The 22,347-nt window shown below is 44.5% G+C and overlaps 1 protein-coding gene across 31 annotated transcripts in view; it reads right to left on the bottom strand.

The window, feature by feature from the left end:
* The window catches only part of Zfp1 (zinc finger protein 1), a 32,427-nt gene extending 10,826 nt beyond the window's left edge, over positions 1-21,601 (bottom strand). For 13 of the 31 annotated variants that reach the window (XM_087595035.1, XM_087595036.1, XM_087595014.1 and 10 more), the window contains exons 1-2: positions 21,432-21,601; positions 2,179-2,234 (exon numbers count right to left, since the gene is read on the bottom strand). Coding sequence is in view for 13 of the 31 variants with exons in the window: in XM_087595020.1 (XP_087451146.1) it covers positions 2,179-2,193 (15 nt within the window). In the remaining 18 variants the exon portion in view is untranslated. 31 annotated transcript variants of the gene reach the window in all.
* Between the last annotated feature and the right edge of the window lie 746 nt (positions 21,602-22,347).

The following is a 22,347-nucleotide window of genomic DNA, read 5'->3' as shown; positions in this document are numbered from 1 at the left end:
CTTCTCCCTTAAGGCTTCTGATGCCTGAAGCCAACAGACTATAAAAGAAATAACACTGTTAGGAGGGGTGACTAATCCAGATTACCAAGAGGAAATCGGATTGCTCCTCCACAATGGAGGTAAGAAAGAATGTGTCTGGAGTATAGGAGATCCTTTAGGGCATCTCTTGTTGGTACCACGTCCTATGATGGAAGTCAATGGAAAACTACAACAACCTAACCCAGGCAGGATGACAAAGGGAACACTCCCGTCAGGAAAGAAGTACGAGTCACTCCTCCAGGGAGAAAGCCACCCTGCTTGCTGAGGGTGGAGGAAACACAACTGAATAGTAGAGGAAAGTGGTGATAAACACCGGCCAAGGCCACACACAAGGTGTAGACAAGGTTTCGATTGACTGGAGTATTTCTGTCATATTTTGTTAAGAATGTGTATTTGTTTTCTTTCCTGGTTTTCTTTACTATGTCATGTATCAGCAATTATCAGTGATTATCTAAGGCAGAGATTTGAAAATAATGACCCTCAAGAGATGCTGTCACCTATACTGAAAGTTACACGTGTGTTTGCAGTACCAGGGATAGTTGTATCGTGTTAGGCATGAGTATGACCTGGTATTTATGTCCATCTGGAAAGTAAGCATGATATAACGACAAATGAGAGTGGAGCACCATGCCTGGCTAAGATTAGAAAATACAAAATAGTCAAGTATGGTGGCACACATCTTTAGTCCCAGCACTTGGGAGGGGAAGCAGAGGCAGAGGCAGGATCTCCTCTGTTGAGTTTGAGGCCAGTCTGTCCTATATAGTGAACTCCAGGACAGCTGGGCTACATAATGTCTCAAAAAAAGTATTTACCACGTACAAATAATTCTTAAAACTCAAGAAAACAAACCTCCTGACTAAGAAATAAGCAATAGATCTGGTCACTTCACACACACAAAGGTGGGGAAAGTGTCAGTCAGAGAATTGGATATTATAACAAGATACTGCTATGTGTTCATCAAAATGAACAAATCCAGAATACTGGCCATGCCAAATGCTGGTGAGGAAAGGGAAGCACATTCTCTCTGATTGGTTCTGGGAATGAAGAGTGGTATAGCTATTTGGACGTTTAATACGATAGTTTTACGAAATTAGTCATTTTTTCATGTGTGGTCCCATTCTAATGAGTTGAAAACGTATGCTTCCACGAAAACTGTGCACTAATTGTTAAAACCTGGAGGCAACTAAGACGTCCTTTTGGAACTGACTAACACTGTGGACTGGGGATGCAGCTCAGCCGGTAGAATGCTTGCCTAGCATGTACAAAACATAGGTTCCATCCCAGAACAACATAGACCAGGGACAGTGACACATGTCTGTAAACCCAGGCCTCAGGACAGAGGCAGATCTGAAACTCAGGGACATCATCTAAATCGAAGGTTCTCAACCTGTATGTCACAACCCCCAACAGATGGTGGGTTAAATGACTCACGGGGTTGCCTACACAGATAGTCACATAATTTTTACACTAAATAACGTACATTCAGTAGCAAAATTAGCTATGAAGTGACAACAAAAATAATTTTATGGTTGGGGGTCAACACAAGATTTGGAACTGTATGTATTAAAGGGAGTGTTAGGGGGCTGGAGAGATGGGTCAGAGGTTGAGAGCCCTGATCTTCCAGAGGCGCTGAGTTCAATTCCCAACAACTACATGGTGGCTCACAACCATCTATAGAGGAGAGATCTGGCACCCTCTTCTGGTGTGCAAGCATATATGCAGGCAGAACACTGTACATAATTAATAAATGTTTTTAGGAAGGTTACAAATGACTGGTCTAAACACATAGCAAGATTGAGAGTTGCCCTGTATTGCACAAGAACTTTTCTATCAGCCCCTGAAAACACGAGGGACCCCCAAAAAGTCAAGGACAGATGGGGTTCTCACTGACCATGGAGTTAGACTCTAGAAAGCTGCAGCAATCCTCTTGTCTTGCCCTTTGTAGCACTCGAGATACTGGCCAGGGCAAAGCCCACCATGGTCCACATGAAGGTGCTCATGTGCAGGGAGGGCTCTCATCCTCTGGGCCAGCTCTCCAGCCCTGACCTAGCTCACGATGCTGCTTTCTAGCTCCTTTTCTATAAATACCGCGTTCCAAAGTGAAATGAAAACCAAACGAGCACTGTGCAGATGACTCACCTGGGACCCCATCATTTTCTGGGTTGGGGTAAAGGCACAGAAGCACAAAGGCACAACTGGAAGAAAAGAAAAGGAACCTTGTTATTACGGATCTGACCTGCTTGACACCCAGAATGGTCTGTTCAGACTACTATGCACCCCTGAAAAATAACACCCCTTCTTCAGAAACAGCACGCTGTCAATACCTGCTTTGCACCATGAAGAGACGCACATACAGAAAGGCAGGAATCACGTCTGCCAGGTGGTGGTGCTGCATGCTCAGGAGGCAGAAGCAGGCAGCTCTCTTATGAGTTCAAGGCCAGCCTGGTCTACACAAAAAAAATCCTGTCTCAAAGAAAAGAATAAAGAAGACAGCCTACCATCAAGAGACAAAACAGAAGCCAGAACCCCCAACTCCTGAGGCTGTCAGTAATTTAAAGCAACTATGACTCCCACACTAGCTTTAATGTAAACGGCAAATATGAATGAAGAAATAAGGAACTTCTGCAAAGATGGAAATTACAAGGGAAAAAGGAAAAACACGAACGGCTTGGCATATAGCCCTGTGGCTGTCTGTCAAGGTCTGGGAAGAGGTGAGCTCCTGAATCAAAGGCTCAGCCGCACCCCCGCCACGCACTCCCCTCCCCCTTCCAATCACTGACAAGTGGGTGAATCATGAGGGCCCCTCCTTCATCTACAGATTAATCCCCAGTGGGCTTTCCTGGTGGCCTTAGTGAAAAATAGGGGGTGGGACTTAAGAGGAAGCAGGTTGCCAAGGCGCGCCCCAGGAGATAAACCTTGTCTCCAGCCCCTTCCTGTCTTCCTGCTTCCTGGTTGCCAGTAAGTGAGAAGAGATAAGCAGACTGTAACACGCATCCCACTAGAGATGTTCAATGTCACCTTAGATTTAAAAAGATGGGATCAAGGGGCCGTTTACTGAAACCAGGGGCCACCATAAATCTCCTCTTTTGACTTGTTTCTCTCAGGCATTCGCCACTGTAACAAAACACTAACAGAACAAAGAATTCTTAGTGTGCTTGAGGCCTTGACTGGATCCTTAAAACAGCTCCCAGCAATTAAGTAACAATGAGCAACTAAAGCAATTAAGAGGGGGCTGGAGAGATGGCTCAGAGGTTAAGAGCACTGACTGCTCTTCCAGAGGTCCTGAGTTCAATTCCCAGCAACCACATGGTGGCTCACAACCATCTGTAAAGAGATCCGATGCCCTCTTCTGGTGTGTCTGAAGACAATGACAGTGAACTTGCATACATGAAATAAATAAACCTTAAAAAGAAGCAATTAAGAGAGTTTCAGACCACCTGCTCCTTTTCTTTATTTACTTTTTGAGATAGGGTCTCATCATCTAGCCTAGGCTAACCTCAAATTCATGATCCTCCTGCCTCAAGCTACCAAATGCAGGGATGGCATGAATGAGATACCACACCAGATGCTAAATAGTTTTCAGTTAATGACCTTAGGTCATTCGCACTCCAGTTCCCACCCTAACCTTGAGTGCTTTTAAAACTCAGAGCAGGCCCTAGGACAAGCAGAAACCAATCTCAAACAGGAAAGATGGAGAAATGCAACAGAACCAAAGCGACTCCTAAGAAAAATCAGTAACATCAATAAAACTCTAACCAAACTGGCCAGGAAAAAGGGAGAGCAGCTGGGTGTGGTGGTGTAGTAGTACCTGACAGGCTACAGCAGGATCCACAAGTTCCAGGTCAGCCTGGCTATGTGGCAAGACCTTGCCCAACCAACAAAAATCTAAAAATCGAGCAACAAAGACACGAATTACCAGTACCTAGAATGACCCAGGACACATTATTGTTGTTGTTGTTGTTGTTGTTATAACTGCTGCAGATATTATTCTCCTCCCATGGGAACCAGAGAGGTGGCTTAAGAATGTTCACTGCTCTTCCAGAGGACCAGGGTTCAATTCCCAGTACCCACATGGCAGATCACAACTGTCTGAAACTGCATTCCAGGAGACTCTCACACCTTCTACATCCCTCAGGTGCCAGGCACACCAGTGATGCTCTGACACACGTGCTGACCAAACACTCGTCTCATAAACATTTCTTTTAGTGATAAACAATTGGAGGGGTGAGAGACACTCAAGGATTAAGAGCATTTCCTGCTCCTCCAGAGGACTGGAGTTCAGTTCCCATCACCCACGCCAGACATTCACCACCACCTCAATACCAACTCCAGGGGATATGATGCCCTCCTCTGGCCTCTGCAGGCACCAGCACACATGGAGCATACATACAGACGAACTCATATATAAATGAAAACAACAAAACTTAGTATTACGAAACTTAATATTAAATAAAGGATGTGGGCTGCCAAACCATAGGCTACACCTGCTAGAAAATCAAATCAGGTGAGCCAGTCACCTGTATCCCTTGCCCCAGCTCTGTCAGGCAGACACCCTCTGCCTAGTCACAGGCCACACCCACCAGATGACCAGGTAGGCTGCCCACCACTACCAGGCCTGCCTGCCCTGCCCAAGGACCACACCCATATTATTGGTTCCCTTGGGTAGACACCCCCATCCACACACAGGCTACACCTGTCTGAAGACCAGGCTAGACCACCCACCCTATCCCTCTCCCCTCCTCCTTACCATATCCCAGCTCTCTAAGGCAGACAACTCCCTCATGGACCAGAAGTCATGCAGGCCACCAGAATTCCTGCCCCCGGCTCAGACAGAGAACCCCTGTTCAACAGGAGAACAGGCCAGCCGCCAGAAGTCCAGTCCCCAACTTGAGTAGAGACTCCATGGCCAATCACAGGTCACACAGGAGAGAAGACTGGAGAAGAAACAGAATCCAAAAATTCCAACAAGGCTGAAGCACAAGCAAAAGACCTTAAAACCAACTTTATGAAGATGACAGAGGTGCTTAAAGAGGAAATGAGTAAATCCCTTAAAGAGAGCCAAGGAAAACAAAGAGTTGAAAACAGAAATAGAAGCAACAAAGAAAACACAAACAGGGAATTCTGGAAACGGAAAGTCTAGGTAAGTGAACATGAATTACATACACAAGCATCACCAGCGGAATACAAGAGCTAGAAGAAAGACTCTCAGGCATGGAAGATACAGTAGAAGAAATAGATACATCAGACAAAGAAATGTTAAACCAAACATCCAGGAAATCTAGGACACTATAAAAAGACCAAACCTAAGAATAATAGGAATAGAGAAAGGAAAAGGAACCCAGCTCAAAGGCCCAGAAAATATTTTCAACAAAAATCATAGAAAATTTTGCTAACCTAAAGAAGGAGATGTCTCCTATAACGATACAAGAAGCAAACAGAACCCCAAATAGATGGACCAGAAAAGAAAGTCTGCTTGCCACATAATTAAAGCACTAAACATACAGAACAAAGGACATTAAAAGCTGCAAGAGGAAAAGAGCAAGTAACATATAAAGGATACCTACTAGAATTACACCCAACTTCTTCTCAATTGAGACTCTAAATAAATGCCAGAAAGGCCTGGGCAGACGTCCTGCAGACTCTAAGAGACCGGATGCTAGCCCCGGCTACTATACCCAACAAGACTTTCAGTCACCGTAATGAAGAAAGTATTTCACGATAAAGTCAAATTTAAAACACCGATCTACAAATCCAGCCCTACATAGGATGGTAGAAAGAAAACTCCAACCCAAGGGACTCAACTCTATCCATGACAATGACAATCTCACACCAGCAAAAGCCAGAGAAGAGAAGCACACAAATCTCTACCACCACCACCAGAGTAAAAGGAGTAACAATCACTGGTCAGTGATGCCTCTCACTTCATTTTTCCCTAATAAAAAGCCAAAGACTAAGGGGTTGGGGATTTGGCTCAGAGGTAGAGCGCTTGCCTAGCAACCGCAAGGCCCTGGGTTCGGTCCCCAGCTCCGAAAAAAAAAAAAAAAAAAAGAAAAAAAAAAAAAGCCAAAGACTAACAGAATGGATGCAAAAACAGGATCCCTCCTGCTGCACACAAGAAACACACCTCAAAACCAAGTATAGGAATCACCTCGGAGTAAAGGGTTGGAAAAAGACTTTCCTAACAAATGAACCCAAGAGGTAAGCTGGTGTAGCCATTCTAATATCTAACAAAATAGACTTGCACCCAAAATTAATCAAAAGAGATGGGGAAGGACACTACATACTCAAGGCAAAAAATCCACCAAAACAGTGTGCCAATTCTTAACAGTTATGCCTCAAACACAAAGGTGGAGATGGCCACACCTCTGCTGGGAAGGATGTGATGCAGACTGCTCTCCTTATGGCCAGGCCTGAGCACTTAGGTCCCCACATGGCAAGGACTGTGGGGATATTCATGCAGCATCTCCTGGCCTTTCCTGAGGGAACGAACACTTGGTTCACCTTTGCCTTGTATTTGCATTCTTGGCTTTGCTAGTGGAAGTCTTTACTTTTACCTTATCTGTGATAGATGTTTCCCCAGAACCAGAAATAATAAAAAGGCTTGGACTATGATTTATTATTGTTTGTCTCTGAGAATCATAGTGAAACAGATCCCTACTCCTCTGTTTATTAGTGATGGTGATGTAGTTGAGTCAACCCAAGGCCCTGGTCTAGATCATTAGCTAAAGTTCAGATGTTTTCTTCTGATGGGAACTTAGTTCTGACAACAATCTGCCCACCAACTTGTCCACACAACAGCTAAAGGATTATTAAAAGGTTAGGAAGGTCTTACTGGATTATTAGTTCCAAGACTTAATAGGAATGTTCAGAGGTAAGCCAAACAAGGGCCAGGAACTGACTCAGGTTACTAATCTGCTGAAAGTCTTGGGCATTAGAAGAATTAGATCTCCTGGTTAGGATATGGGAAGATGCTAGGCACCAATAATTAAATCAGAGTTTCCTAGGTATGTAGTCTATCACATCTCTATACTGTAACCGCGATTGCTACCAACCATGGTCACTTGGTTATTGTCAATGTGCTGGGTTAGATATTAACTGCTGAAAAGCATGTTTCTTCTTTCTTGGTACAGTTCATGGATTAGCAGGAAGCCCTGGAGACCGAGGAGGAGAAGGAAGGGGCAAAGTACAGTGTGCACATTATTGTTACACATAGAAGTTCTTCAAAGAGATGGTATGTGAGAAAACGAGAAAACGGATATAAATAAACAAAGGTGGCCTGGGGTGTCCGGTGCCAGGGTGTGTGAGCTGCACTTGTTGGTCCCAGTCTTTCTCCAATTCCACACATCCTCCTTCAGGTTCTGAACCCCACTGGGGCTAGACCATAGCACAATGACACACACATTTGTAAAGAAACAACACTAAAGCTTAATCACACACTGACCCTCACACATTGAGCAGGAGACTCCAATACCCCATTCTCACCAAGGACAGGTCACCCAGACAAAAACTAAACAGAAAAACACTGGAGCTAACAGATTTTATAAACCTACTAGACCTGGCAGATATCTACAGAACAGCTCATCCAAACACAGAAAAGTATACCTTCTTAACACCCCATGGAGCTGTCTCCAAAACTGACCACACACTCTGTCACAAAGCAAGTCTCAACAGACACAAGCAAATTAAAGTAATCCCTTGCATCCTATCAGACCACCATAGATTGAAGTTGTCTTCCAACATAACCGAAACAACAGAAGACCTACAAACCCATGGAAACCGAACAACTCTCTACTGAAGGACTCCTGGGTCGAGGTAGAAATAAAGAAAGAAATTAAGGGGCTGGAGAGATGGCTCAGCGGTTAAGAGCACCAACTGCTCATCCAGAGGTCCTGAGTTCAATTCCCAGCAACCACATGGTGGCTCACAACCATCTGTAATGGGGATCCGATCTCCTCTTCTGGTGTGTCTGAAGACAGCGACAGTGTACTCACATACATGAAGTAAATAAATAAAATCTTTAAAAAAAAAAGAAATTAAAGACTTCCTAGAATTCAATGAAAATGATCACACAACATACCCAGTCTTATGGGATACAATGAAACCAGTGCTAAGAGGAAAGTTCACAGCACTAAAGCACTAAGTGCCTTCATAAAGAAATTAGTGATTATTAGTGAAATTAGTGAAATCAGTGATGGGAAACTTAACAATTGACAGCAGGAAATAATTAAACTGAGGTCTGAAATCAAAGAAATAGAAACAAAGAAAATACAAAGAATCAATGAAACAGAGTTGGTTCTTTGAGAAAATAAAAAAGATGGATAAACCCTTATCCAAACTAATTAAAAGCATAGGGAGATTATCCAAATTAACAAAATCAGAAATGAAAAGGTAGACATAACAACAGACACTGAGGAAATTCCCTGTATCCCACAAAGTTGGAAAATCTTTTTTTTTTTTTTAATTTATTTATTTTATGTGGTATGCTGTCTTCAGATACACCAGAAGAGGGCATCAGATCCCATTACAGATGGTTGTGAGCCACCATGTGGTTGCTGGGATTTGAACTCAGGACCTCTGGAAGAGCAGTCGGTGCTGTTAACCTCTGAGCCATCTCTCCAGCCCCTGGAAAATCTTTAAGAAATAAAAATTTTCTTGATAGATACCAATTACCAAAGTTAAACCAAGATCAGAAAAACGACTTAAATAGACTCAGTGATTAAGTAGAAGCAATCATTAAAAGTCTCCCAACCAAAAGAGGCCCAGGGCCAGACAATTTTAGCAAATTCTACCAGACTTTCAAAGAAGAGTTAACAGTAATGCATCTCAAATTATTCCACAAAATAGAAACAGAAGGAATAATGCCAAATTCATTTTTTTTTAAAGATTTATTTCATTTATATTAGTACTCTGATTTCAGACACACATCAGATCACATTACAGATGGTTGTGAGCCATCCTGTGGTTGCTGGGAATTGAACTCGGGACCTCTGGAAGAGCAGTCAGTGCCCTTAACTGCTGAGCCATCTCTCCAGCCCTGCCAAATTCATTTTATGAGGCCAGTTACCTTGACACCTAAACCACACAAAATTCACCAAAGAGAATTACAGACCAGTTTCCCTTATGCATATAGATGAAAGGAAAAAGAAAACTCACAAAATACTTGCAAATTGAATCCAAGAACACATCAAAAAGTTATCCACCATGATCAAGTAGGCTTTATCCTGGAGATGCAGGAATATGAAAATCAGTCAATATAATCCACCATATAAACAAACTGAAGGGAAAAAAAAAAGATCATTTCATTAGATCCCAAAAAAATGTCTTGAGAAAATTCAACACCCCTCATGATGAGTCTTGGAGAGATTAGGGATACAAGGAACATTCCTAAATATAATAAAGGCCATTTACAGCAAGCCTATAGTCAGCATCAAATTAAATGGAAAGAAAACGCAAAGCAATTTCACTAAACTCAGGAACGAGACAAGACTGATCATTCACAACGATATACCTATTCAGTGTAGTAACTGAAATTTTAGCTACAGCAATAAGAAAGCTGAAGGCAATCAAGGGGATACAGGAAGTCAATGCATCATTGTTTGCAGATGACACATAAATGGCCCCAAAATTTCTACGAGGGAATTCTTACTTACAGCTGATAAACACCTTTAGTGAAGTGGCTGAATACAGGATTAATTTAAAAAAAATCACTAGTCTTTGATACACAAATGACAAATAGATTGAGAAAGAAATCAGGGAGACATCACCCTTCAGAATAGCCACAGACAATATGAAACATCTTGGGGTAACTCTAACCAAGCAAGTGAAAGACTTCAAGTAAAAAACTTTAAGTCTTTGAAGAAAGAAACTGAAGAAGGTACCAGAAGATGGAAAGACCTCCATGCACACGGATTGATAGATTAACATAGTAAAAATGGCCATCCTACCAAAAGCAATCTACAGATTCAAGGCAATGCCCACCAAAATGTCAACACAATTCCTTTTTGCTTTTGAGCCAGATTAGCCCTGGCTGTCCTGAACTAGCTCTGTAAGCCAAGCTGGCCTTGGACTCACACCTGCCTCTTTGATCTGGACCTGATGCCTTCCCACAAGTACAGTGCCCCGGTTTTGCACTAACATCAAAAACCTAGATTTTAGCAGGTAGGGTATTGGTTGCTTTTCTCATTGCTATGAATACCTGACAAAGGCAACTTAAAGAAGGGTTTACTTGGGATCACATTTAAAAAAAAACATTTATTTATTTTATGTATGTGGGTACACTGTCACTGTCTTCAGTCACATGAGATCCCATTACAGATGGTTGTGAGCCACCATGTGGTTGCTGGGATTTGAACTCAGGACCTCTGGAAGAGCAGTCAGTGCTCTTAACTGCTGAGCCATCTCTCCAGGCCACCATACAATTTAAAAAGAGTGGGATCACATTTTGAGCATAGCCCATCATGACAGAAAAATCATGGCAGCAGGAGCCTGAAGCAACTGATCACGCAGTATAAAAACCCCACTTATTTCGCTTCTGTCCAGCTATGGGCTGTTGGCATCTTTATTCAACAAAGAGTTTTAAAATAAGGAGCAAGGTGGACATGCAAGTTTTCTGAGGCAACCAGGGCCAGCGCTTAGCATTACAATACATGGCAAAAGACCAAACCTTGAATGAAGGTCTAGTTGACAAGTCTACCACTTGTCAACCCAACAAACATACCTTAAGCCACACCTTCCGACTCTTGTCCCTATAGGCCAGTGGCCATTTCGTGATACAAAATGCATTCATTCAGTCTACCTGCAGAAGTCCCCATTTTTAAAAACAGTTCCAGGGGCTGGGGATTTAGCTCAGTGGTAGAGCGCTTGCCTAGCAAGCGTAAGGCCCTGGGTTCGGTCCCCAGCTCCGAAAAAAAGAAAAGAAAGAAAAGAAAAGGAAAAAAAAAAAGAGCATTTTGGGGTTGGGGATTTAGCTCAGTGGTAGAGCGCTTGCCTAGGAAGCGCAAGGCCCTGGGTTCGGTCCCCAGCTCCGAAAAAAAAGAACCAAAAAAAAAAAAAAAAAAAAAAACAGTTCCAACCCTGTTCAAAGAGTAAATTCAAGCTGGGTATGGTGGCACACATCTTTAGTCCCAGTACTCTGGAGGCAGAGGCAGATGGAGTCCTGAGTTTGAGGCTATCCAGGTCTACAGAGTGAGTTCCAGGACAGCCTGGTCTACACAGAGAAACCCTGTCTAGGAAAAACAAAAATCAAAACAAACCCACAAGTTCCATACTTCCAATACACAATGGCACAGGCAATCTCCTATTCTAAAAGGGAGGAATGGGTTAATAACAAGGAAGATAAGCCAAAGACCCAAACCTACAAACACCAGATCCCAGGCTCTATGTCTGAAATAACCAGCCATCTACTTGCTAGGGCTTAAATACCAGGTCAGGTCAAGTCAAGAGCGCAGACCTGTTGCTTCTTGTTTTCCTCTTTCTTTCTCTCTTTCTCTCTTTCTTTCTTTCTTTCTTTCTTTCTTTCTTTCTTTCTTTCTTTCTTTCTTTCTTCCTTCCTTCCTTCCTTCCTTCCTTCTTTCTTTCTTTCTTTCTTTCTTTCTTTCTTTCTTTCTTTCTTTCTTTCAATTCCTTCCATGTTCCAACTGCAAAAACCATGACTCAGGGCTAGGGTTAGCCTTATTATCTCAGGCTGTATAAGGTATAAGTGGAGCCTTGGGGGTTAATTGGAAATTACACTGTATATCACACCCCTACCTGTCTTCTTCCAGTTCAGGACAGGTAGAAAAACTCAGTCGGACCCTAAAGACCTTAAATTAACCATAGAGACTGGCAAGGACTGGACAGCACTCCGCCCTTTGCTCTCTTAAGAGCTAGAAATACTCCCTACATCAAGGAGGGACTCCTTATGAACTTAAGTTGGGGAAGACTTCCTCCAACGTGCCCTAGACTGATGTCCAAATTAGCTGCAAGCACAATAAAGATCTAACCAACACTTACTCCAGTCTGTCCAGGTCCTACAAAAGACCCAGGACAACCTGTTTGTTGAGAGCTGGTAAGCCCTTGCCCAATGTCCTACACGGTTTCCAGCCTGCTGATCCAGTCAGGGCTAAATGGCATGAAGTGGACTCTGTGACTCCCCACTGGAGGGGTCCTAATATGGTGTTATCATCTGATCACACTGATGGCTGTCAAGGTTGACAGAATTCACTCCTGGATTCATCATTCCCACCTGAGGGTGGCACTGGAAGAAGAGAACCCCTTGCAGACCCTCTGATGGAACTCACTGAGATCCACTAAAGCTAAAACTGGTCAAACCTTGATTCTTTCTGTTGGGTTTTCAAGTCCCTGTATAGCCCCAATTATTATCAGCTTAAGGTCTATGCCTGGGAGGTACTGAACAAGTTCCACCATAGCTAGGGTGCTCAGCATACCCTGATGAGTCCATCTAGCTTTAAGACAGATCTCTGCACATTGTGGGCTGGATGAGGAAACTACAGAACCAGTCCCATTCCTCACTATCCTGGACCTCAGGAGCTAGAACTATTTGGTGTAGTTTAGAGATTTGGAGTTTGAAAGGTCTCCATGGGGATCATCTTTTTTTTTTTTAAATATTATTTATTTAATGTATATAATACACTATAGCTGTCTTCAGACACACCAGAAGAGGTCACCAGATCCCATTACAGATGGCTGTGAGCCACCATGTGGTTGCTGGGAATTGAACTCAGGACCTCTGGAAGAGCAGTCAGTGCTCTTAACCACTGAGCCATCTCTCCAGCCCATCTTTTTTTTTTTTTTAAAGATTTATTCATTTATTATATATAAGTACACTGTAGCTGTCTTCAGACACACCAGAAGAGGGCATCGGATCCCATTACAGATGGTTGTGAGCCACCATGTGGTTGCTGGGAATTGAACTCAGGACCTCTGGAAGAGTAGTCGGGTGCTCTTAACTGCTGAGCCATCTCTCCAGCCCGGGGATCATCTTTTTATCCACCCCCTATGACTCAAACTGTGAACAAAATGGTATCACTATAAAACCTGGGGTGTGAAACTTGGTCTTCCTGGTCCCAAGACAATAATCCTTCTATCTCCAATACCATTGAGGCCATAGAACTTGCAAGGCTCCCAGTTATTGTAACCCTGTAACCATAACCTTAAAAACTTGGAATGTGTTCCCTCCAGGAGACATCTGAGATAAATGACAGACCTGAGGTATCAGAAAATATCAGACAGGCCAAGACCTGAGGACTGAGTTTACTATCCAAAGACAGGGCTTTAGGCTGCTCCCTAACCCAAACAGGCCACATAGGGAGATCTTCATTCACTTGATACCTAGACCAAAACTACAGTCTGTGTACCTGGCAGCCCCGAACCAGAGACTGAGAGCCATTAATCAGGGCCCAAAGGTCAGACTCCTGTTTCAGAACAGACTTAAAGAACCCCTACTTGACACCCTGACTGCTACCTTTGCTTAACCTAAATGTGACTCAGCCACAACTTATGGAAGATTGCTGGCTTTGCTTAAATTTAAGACCCCCTTATTATACGGGGATAGCAACTTTAGTCACTTTTGGTCCCAATGTAACCAACATTCAGCAGATTCCTCCACACCAGAGGGACAAAAACTGCCCATGGTCTACTCATGCTTCCCTCACACTAGAGGATGTGCAAGGAATGGGAGCATGCCTCATTGATTCTGTGCCTCTGGACAGGCAAAACTTGCTAAAACGCCCACTACTACTTGGTTTGCATGTATCTTTGGTATCACCCTTTGCCTATCTGCTGTTGGAGATTGGCTCTATTGCTTTAATTCAATTGGGAATCTGCATGTCCAGACGTCGAAGGTCCTTTTCCCCAACTGGTTTTTGATCAATAAATAAAGATGCCAACAGCCAAGGCAGGGCCCGGGATGGGACAGGTGCACAGATAGCATGCAGAGAGGAATGAAGAGAATTGCCATGACTCAGGGTAGAAGGATGGGACGAAAGAGCGGCAGGAGAAAAGCCAACCAGCCATGTGAGATTTCGGGTCAGTGGCCACTTCCCCTATTGGGCCTGGAGTAACAAGGGAAGGTTTAGGAGTGCCCAGCCTTTGAGGTAGCCAAGGCATTTCAAAAATAAGTTAATGTGTGTGTGTGTCTTTCATTCACATATCCAAAGAGAGCTCTGGGCACAAAGCAGCATAGCAAACATTCATGCTATAATCTGCTCACCGTTTTTCTTACCTCAGCCTGGGTAAAGAAAGACCTGGGACACCTGCACTTCACAACCCAACAACTGGAGAGCCTGACAGACTCCCTAGCTGAAGCAACCTACAGAGCAGAAGATTAGACCTGCTGTTCTACAGAGCTTTGCATGATTTGGGAGTTGTTTCTATGTTAATCACTTGAGAGTCCTCAGGGACGCTTTAGCCAAGGTCAAACAAGATCTAATAGAGAGCAAGAAAGACAACCGTCCTAGAACTGGTTTCGAAACGTGTTTAACTTGTCTCCCAGGCTAAAAACCCTATTTATGGCCCTCACTGGTCCTCCGACTCTTCCGTTTTTACTGCCCTCATTATAATCAATGCCCTTATTAACCTCATTCAAAAACAAATAGGATCTACTATACGTATGGTCATGAGACTCAATATAACCCTTGGCATACAGAAGATGATCAACGATTTGATCCATTTACATAACAGGGTGTGGGGGATGAAAGGTGAAGCTTGGCGTGAGTGCTGCCATCTTAAGCAGGCTACCCATTTGCTAGGGCTTGAATATCATTTAAGGTCAAACCAAGGGCACAGATGTGTTCTGGGTTTTTTTTTTCCCCCCCTAATCCCTTCCTTCCATGTTCTAATCACAAAAATCATGACTCATTTCTTACTCCCTGTTCTTAGAAACCTATTATTAACAAGCCAACCTGCTATCGTTCCTTTGGTGTAGTCTTAGCTGGCCCACCTGCTTACGGTTTTGATATGTCTTACACATGTTGAGTATGGATTTTGAGCTTAAAACCTGCTCGACCAGAAGAGAGGGGGTGGCAGTATCAGCTCCCAAGTCTGTGCTGGTCTTCCCTGAATAGACAGTTTATTGTTCAAATCAATAAAGTTCCCTGGTTAAGAAAACTTGGTGTGTTCTGGGTGTTGGATTTTTGCCAGACCCCACAACATGTCCAGCACCTGAGACTTGTGACAAGATCATTCAGGATCCAAACTCACTCCTACACCTGCAGTTCTCCACCTGCAGCTCACGCGGTCCCTCTCTTGGACCAGCACTTCATGCATACAACTTTCTCCAGCTGGAGTCCCTCAATCCTGTCATCTCCAACGTCCTGGGATCGTCACTGCAACTCAGACTTCACCGTTGTGTGCCGGGGGTACAGTAAAGAAGCTGCCAATATGACTGCACCATTATCAGGGGGAAAGTTTTTATTGTGCATAAGAGATAAAACATGCAGAGGCATCTGGAGGAGTGCAGAGCAGAGAGGAAGAGAAACAGACTGGGCATTGGCAGGGCTCTAAGAACGAACAGCAAGGGGTAGAGAGCAGAGAGTGCATAATGAGAAGAGCAGGGCAGGGAACATCCTGCCATCATAGAGAGAAGAAAGCTCTGAGGTCACAGATGTAGACCAGACAGGCAGAGTGCTGGTTGCACATACCCATTCACAAATAAAACTCAGCTTGGGCACCGAGACATGCCCCAGTGCCTCACCTGAGCACTAAAATGACTCCAGCACTCTGTGTGGGAGGAGGGAGGCCTGGGAAGGTGAGAAGGGACAGGACACCATCATGGACTTTGCAGCACATAACGGGTACTTGTGATACTGAGGGGGCCTGGAGGCCACCATGGGCTTTGATAGGCTTATAGATGTCATAGGTAGCCATATGTCCCTTCTGCCATAGGTAGGAGAAATTACTCTTGGCAGATGAGAACCAGTTTCCCAAGTTTCTGAGAAATACTGACTTTTATCTAACTGTCACAAATCCTCCCTTAGTCCATGTTGAGGTCATTTTTGGCTACTTGGACAATCTTTTGGAGTTTGAGGACTTGGGAGTTTCCTTTGGACCTGACAACCTTCACAGCTTCCCACAATGGCAACTCTGTTTGGCCTCAGCAGCCTTCTACAAACCTAGCATGGGCCTCCTTGAACCCCTCACTCTTGGGTGTCCCCCCGCCCCCAGCTGGGGACCGAACCCAGGGCCTTGCGCTTCCTAGGCAAGCGCTCTACCACTGAGCTAAATCCCCAACCCCTTGAACCCCTCACTCTTGCATCTACTATACCTATACCACGATGCCAAAACTTGCTTCCAGCTGGAGATGCAGCTTAGTCCCCTTGGGCCATATTTGTGTTAGCCTGTCCAAATTCCAGGCTTACCTGGAGGAAACACCAGGTGGTTTTCAAACAGAGGCGTCCTTCAGTGGCATCCTCAATTTAGGCTCTCTCCTTTTAAGTGAATGTGCTTTGTTACAAACTGGAACCTTCACTTAGGGAGGGACGTTGCCTCTAGAGCACTTTTCCTATTGTCTCAGTGCAGAGCAGGACTCCTTTAAATGATGCAAAACTGTAGCTGTTTTCTCAGCATCTGCCTTGCAGCCGCCTTGCAGCCTACAACTTTAAACTCCCTTCCTTTCCCACCAAACCACAGAGCTTTGCAAGCACTCTCCTCTCCCCTCCCCCGACACCCCCATCTCTCACAGTACACTGGGAAAAGAGCAGTGAGCTGTAACCTTGGTATAGCCTGCATGCCATCTAGAAGACAGTGTTGGAAATTGGACCCAGGTCCTCTGGAAGAGCGACCAGTGTCTTAGTCCCTAACCCCCCTTTTCTGCCCCCATTCGGCCTTCAAATGCCCACCGCACAAATCAGTCCATTACTGTTGATTCAGCCTCACTCAAATTCTTAGGATATGGACAGAAAGCAGCCCAGTTCTCTGCCTGAATGGGATAAAACGGCCTCTGGCTCCATTTCACAGAAATCCTTGCCTCCCTCTGAAACCTCAGTAACTAGCAGCTTTCACTGTGTTTCTCTCTCTTTCTAAGATTTATTTATTTATTGAATATGTGTGTATGTTTATGAGTGTACCCATCTATATGTGGGTACTGAAGAGGTCAGAAGAGGGTGTTGAACTCCCTGGAGCTGGGGCCATAGGTGGTGCTGGTTTCTAGCACCCAGCATGGTTGCTAGAAATTGAACTGTATCTTCAGCAAAAGCAGCAAACACTCTGAACTGCTGAGTCATTTCTCCAGATCCTTAAATTTCTCTCGGTGTTATGGTCCTAACTCCCACCAGAATGGCCCACTACGTTCTGGTTACAGCATTTTAGGGGATTTCTAACCCAAAGTTCCAAACCCTTCTCCATTCCTCCCAGAAATCAACTCCAAAGACCTAAGAACCACCTGGTCAAGTTTTTCTTGCTTAAGGGTGAAGCATCAAAGCTTATGCCTGACAGGCCCCCAAGGATAAAGGAATGCCGCTGGCCAAGCAGCATAAGATTAGCACAGCATCACACCCAGCTATGATACTCCTGACCTCAATCTAAAAACCTGCCCATCTTAAATTATGCTACCTTTCTCCTTCGGACAGAAGAAGCAGAATGTGGAAGGGGAAGCATAGGCAGTGCCACTGCAACCCCCGACCTCACAGTGCTTGGAGCATGTCTCTCTCTCCTGCCCTAATTGAACTTCTACAACTTGAGCAGGTAAATATTTACCAAGTGTGGGTCTTTGCTGCTACACAGCCATGTGTAGCATTTGGAAAGAAGGGTTATCAATGGCCAAAAGCTCCCCCATGTAACTAGGGTCTGACATCATTGTGCTAGAGGCACTGACGCTATTACTAACTTGTAAGATCACTAAAAGGACAGCTCTTTCACCAGCAAGGGAAATACCTGGGCAGAGAAGCCACCAAGTGGGTAACCTGGACAGCTGAACCGGACAAAATTCTGAAAATATTGCCTGTCATGATAAACCAGTCTTTGAGGCAAGATCCCTACTTCTTACCATAACGCTGACTAAAACAAGTGGGTCTTAAAAGATGAAAGACAAATGGCCAATTGAGAAATGTTCAACCTCAAAGGCTATCATAGATACACAGATCGAAACTGCACTGAGATTCTGTTGCACCCTAGTCAGAATGGCAGTCATTACAAACAAATACGACCAAGAAATACCGGCAGAATGTAGACAAATGGAAATACCCACTAGAGTGGGAATGTACTAGTCCAGCTACCGTGAAAGTCAGTACAGAGGTTTCTCTAGGGACTAATGGTAGACCTTCCATAAGAGTCAGCTATACTATTTCTAGATTTTTTTTACCTAAGATTCCCATATCAGAGAACTTGCACATTAACGGTTTTGGGTTGTTTTTTCCCCCAGCATTATTCACACGCAGCTAAGCTATGGAACCAACCAACATAGGCGTGTAACATCAGAGGAGTGGATACAGGAAACATGGCATACATAACGGAATCTTTAACTTCTTCATGTGCATGTGTGCGTGTACATGTGTGTGCAAATACATGTGCATGTGGAGGTCGGAGAACAACTTTCAGGCATCAATGAAAGTCTCCTACTACTAAATTCAGATTTTCAGTATTGGCTGGCAGTGCCACTACCCACTGAGCCTTCTCACTAACCCCACGAAGGAATTTTTTCTAAAGAAGAATGAAGTTATGTCATTTGCAGGAAAAGGAATACAACTGGGTATCATCCTATTAAACAAATTACTCTAAAAAAGAAACATGATTTCTCTGATTTGTGGTTCCTAGATTTTTTTTTTTTGGAGCTGAGGACTGAACCCAGGGCCTTGCGCCTACTAGGCAAGCACTCCACCACTGAGCCAAATCCCCAACCCCTAGATTTTTATATAGATGCATAAAATCATGTATAGAAATGAAACTAGGAAGACAAAGGGACTAGCAGGAGGGGAGGGAGGACTGGGCAGAGGTGACAGTACAAGGAGCTGTGGGACAGAGCTCCTGCCTCTAGGGCATCACGAGGCTGTGGATCCAGCGTGCTGATCGTTACGGGTGCCCTGAAGCTGATCTGCTGCTCTCTGTTTTACTTTCAATCTCTTTCTAGGGAATATAACCTCCTTCCCACCAATACTTAGAGCTGGTCACTCCATAAAAAATGAAACATGCGGTTCACAGGAATGCAGGTGGTCATGGGGCTGCTGGGGACGAGGAACAAACATGCCTTCTGCTTGGACCTTAAGGCTACAGAAAGGATGTAGAACAACATAACCACAGAGGCCATAAAACCCTAGATGGTCCTTTGTAGAAACCACTCATGACATGACTTGGCCTTAAACTTGGAATTATATGAGGAGACACAAGTACCCTCTGGTCCGATGACTGCTACATTAGTTAGCAAGGGTGAACTTGGGACATCAAGGATAGAGAATTAAAAGGTGGTCTCAAGAAGAAAAGGCTTTGGGGTTGGGGATTTAGCTCAGTGGTAAAGCGCTTGCCTAGCAAGCGCAAGGCCCTGGGTTCGGTCCCCAGCTCTGGGGGGGGGGGGGGAAGAAGAAAAGGCTTGCATAGGGGGGCTGGAGAGATGGCTCAGCGGTTAAGAGCACCTGACTACTCTTCCAGAGGTCCTGAGTTCAATTCCCAGCAACCACATGGTGGCTTACAAACATCTGTAAAGAGATCCAAAGCCCTCTTCTGGTGTATCTGAAGACAGCTACAGTGTACTTATATATAATAAATGATTAAATCTTTAAAAAAAAAAAAAAAGGCTTGCATAGGAAAAGAAGGAGGAATCTGTAAAAAACAAGCAAATGATGGGTAGGTTTATCTTAGAGGAGGAAGGCTTGCATACAATCCAGGAAGAAATAGTATTCAGAGAATATGGTTTAATGGGAAAGGACAGTGGGCTAGTGAACTAATGTTTATGGAGAGATTGTCAATCTTGGACATGAGGCCATAGAATTGCTAGGATAAGGAAACAAAGATTAGAGAATTAAAAGAGGAGATACAAGCATATGAAAAAGTTAGTACTTCATTCTCCTGGATACTTGAAGGATTGGAGAGAGCAATGCCTCAAGAGATATTGGAGAGAGAGCTAGCTGCTTTACTTGTATACATTTAAAAACTTTGTAAGAAATCATATTACCTTCAGGAATCTGTCACCTTTCTGTTCTCACTGTCGGGTTAGAGAGATGGCTCAGTGGTTAAGAGCACTGACTGCTTTTCCAGAGGACTGAAGTTCAATTCCCAGCACCCACATGGTGGCTCACAACCATCTGTAATGGAGTCTGACGTCCTCTTCTGGTATGTCTTAAAACAATGACAGTGTACTTACATAAATACAAATTAATAAGTCTTTTAAAAAAGAGAGAGAATAGCCACTGTACTGACTGCTGTGCCAGGAAACTGCAAAAGCTATGCCCAGCTGCTCTTGAAGAACAGCCTTTGTTCAAGCCAAAGCTCTGCTGCCCGTTAAGAACACACTGTGTTTCAGCAATAAGGGATGTACTTTTGCTTTGTGTTTAATTTTTATTTCAAAGAATTGGGGTTTCAGGGTAATGATTCAGGATTTTTGGAATTTATGTAACCATGGATTTTTTTTTTAGAAAATTATTAACAGTAGTAAAAAGATCTCATGAACATAACTTTTGTAAATAAAAGACTGGCTTCAGTTCCTCTGACCAGATCGAGCAACGAGAGAACACATGATCTGACAGCTTGCATCCACTATTGACTCAACAGTATTGAATCAACACCACTACCACTCACCCCTTTCTTAGGATCATCCTCACGCTGAGGCTGGACCTCGACAGTATACTTGTATGAAAACTTTACAAAAATAAATAAAAAGCACGACTCTAATCAGGAAAAGGGGAAAAACTGGGCGTGTATAGATTTCAAATTCGAGGCCAGCCTGGGCTACATGGCAAGCTCCAGGTGTACCCAAGCTACCCAGAAAAGCCAGTATCAGAAAAAAAGAAAATTCTGTTCATACTGATGCTCAAACCGGAAATAACGGGATGGACGTGATAATTCCGCGACAATATAACTGGAAACACTAAGCACCACCACGAACCAAGGAGGTTCCAGGAGCCCACTAAGCCATCATGAGGGCGTGGCTAGCCGAGTGAGCTCCGCCCTCAAACCCTCCTGAAGGGTCAAGCGCGCGCCCGCTAGCCGGACTCGCTCCCGCGCGGCCTGAGCCCTGCGACGGCCAGCAGTGGTGCGTCTCCTGACAAAGGGAGGCTGGAGCCTGGGAGCTGCCCGTCCTCCTCCGACCCAACACGCGCCGACCGGGAGCAGCCCTTAGGAACCGACTCACCAGAGCTCGAGGCCCGACCCTCGCTCAGGGGTCGCTGCGGCCGCAAAGTTGGGGCTCCCACCCGGGCGCAGACGCGACCCTCCTCCCGGCCCTGCGCATCCCGGCCTTGCATACATACCTGGAGGGGTTTAGCCTCCACTCGCGGTTCCGGGTCACGAGGCTCGCGGAGAAGGGGGCTCTGTCACCCACTCGCGACTGTAGGTGGGGGAAGGGCAACCACTAGGGCTTTTGCGCAAGCGTGCAGATTGTGGAGCGGGCGGCAGTTCCCAGAGTCCTTGTAGCAGTGACGCCAGTTTTAGGACTACAATTCCCATATGCCTCTGAGCCGCGCCTCTAGGAACTCTGGGAAGACTACGCATTATTTGTTGGGCAGGGACCGTTTTTTTCTAAGTTAACTGAGTCTGGACTGTGTTGTGGTCTTAGAGATGGTTGTGAGTACAGTTCCTTTCATCTTCCTATGCTATTAAAAACCTGGACCTGGAAATTTCATGAGTAATTGATTAAAACTTTCAACAAAATATGTACGTTAAAGCAGATATCAACCTTATCTCATCCTTATAGGAAACACACACCTTTCTGGGAGTGGTAGTGCACGCCGTTAACCCAAGATAGCCGGGAAGCAGAAGCAGGCAGATCCCTTGGGAGTTGGAGGACATACCGAGTTTCAGTCCAGCCAAGGCTGAGACCCCGTGTTACACCCACCCAGGCACACACTGCCACCACCGTTTTCCTTGCTCTATCAGCACTACAGTTATTTTTAGAAGCACTGGCACAATAACTCCATGTTGTTGATTTGAGACAGGGTCTTGTCACCAAGCCTAGGCTAGCTTCAAACTAATAATCTTCCTGTTTCAACTTCCTACTTACTGGGATTACGGTGTTGGGGTCGGGAGAGGGGAGGAAGCTAAGTAAACTAAACTCACTTCAGATACAGAAGCTTAAAAATGAAAGCTTTATTTCTGTATGGGGTAGGCGGTTCTGGATCTGAACCTTGTCCCCGAAGGGAGACTAAAGAAAACATTTTTTGTAGGATG

This window comes from Rattus norvegicus, chromosome 19 (genome assembly GCF_021556685.1).
Source record: "Rattus norvegicus strain SHRSP/BbbUtx chromosome 19, alternate assembly SHRSP_T2T, whole genome shotgun sequence".
Lineage (NCBI taxonomy): Eukaryota > Metazoa > Chordata > Mammalia > Rodentia > Muridae > Rattus > Rattus norvegicus.
Note: the sequence above shows the minus strand (reverse complement) of the source record. Positions and strands in the feature narration are given on the sequence as shown.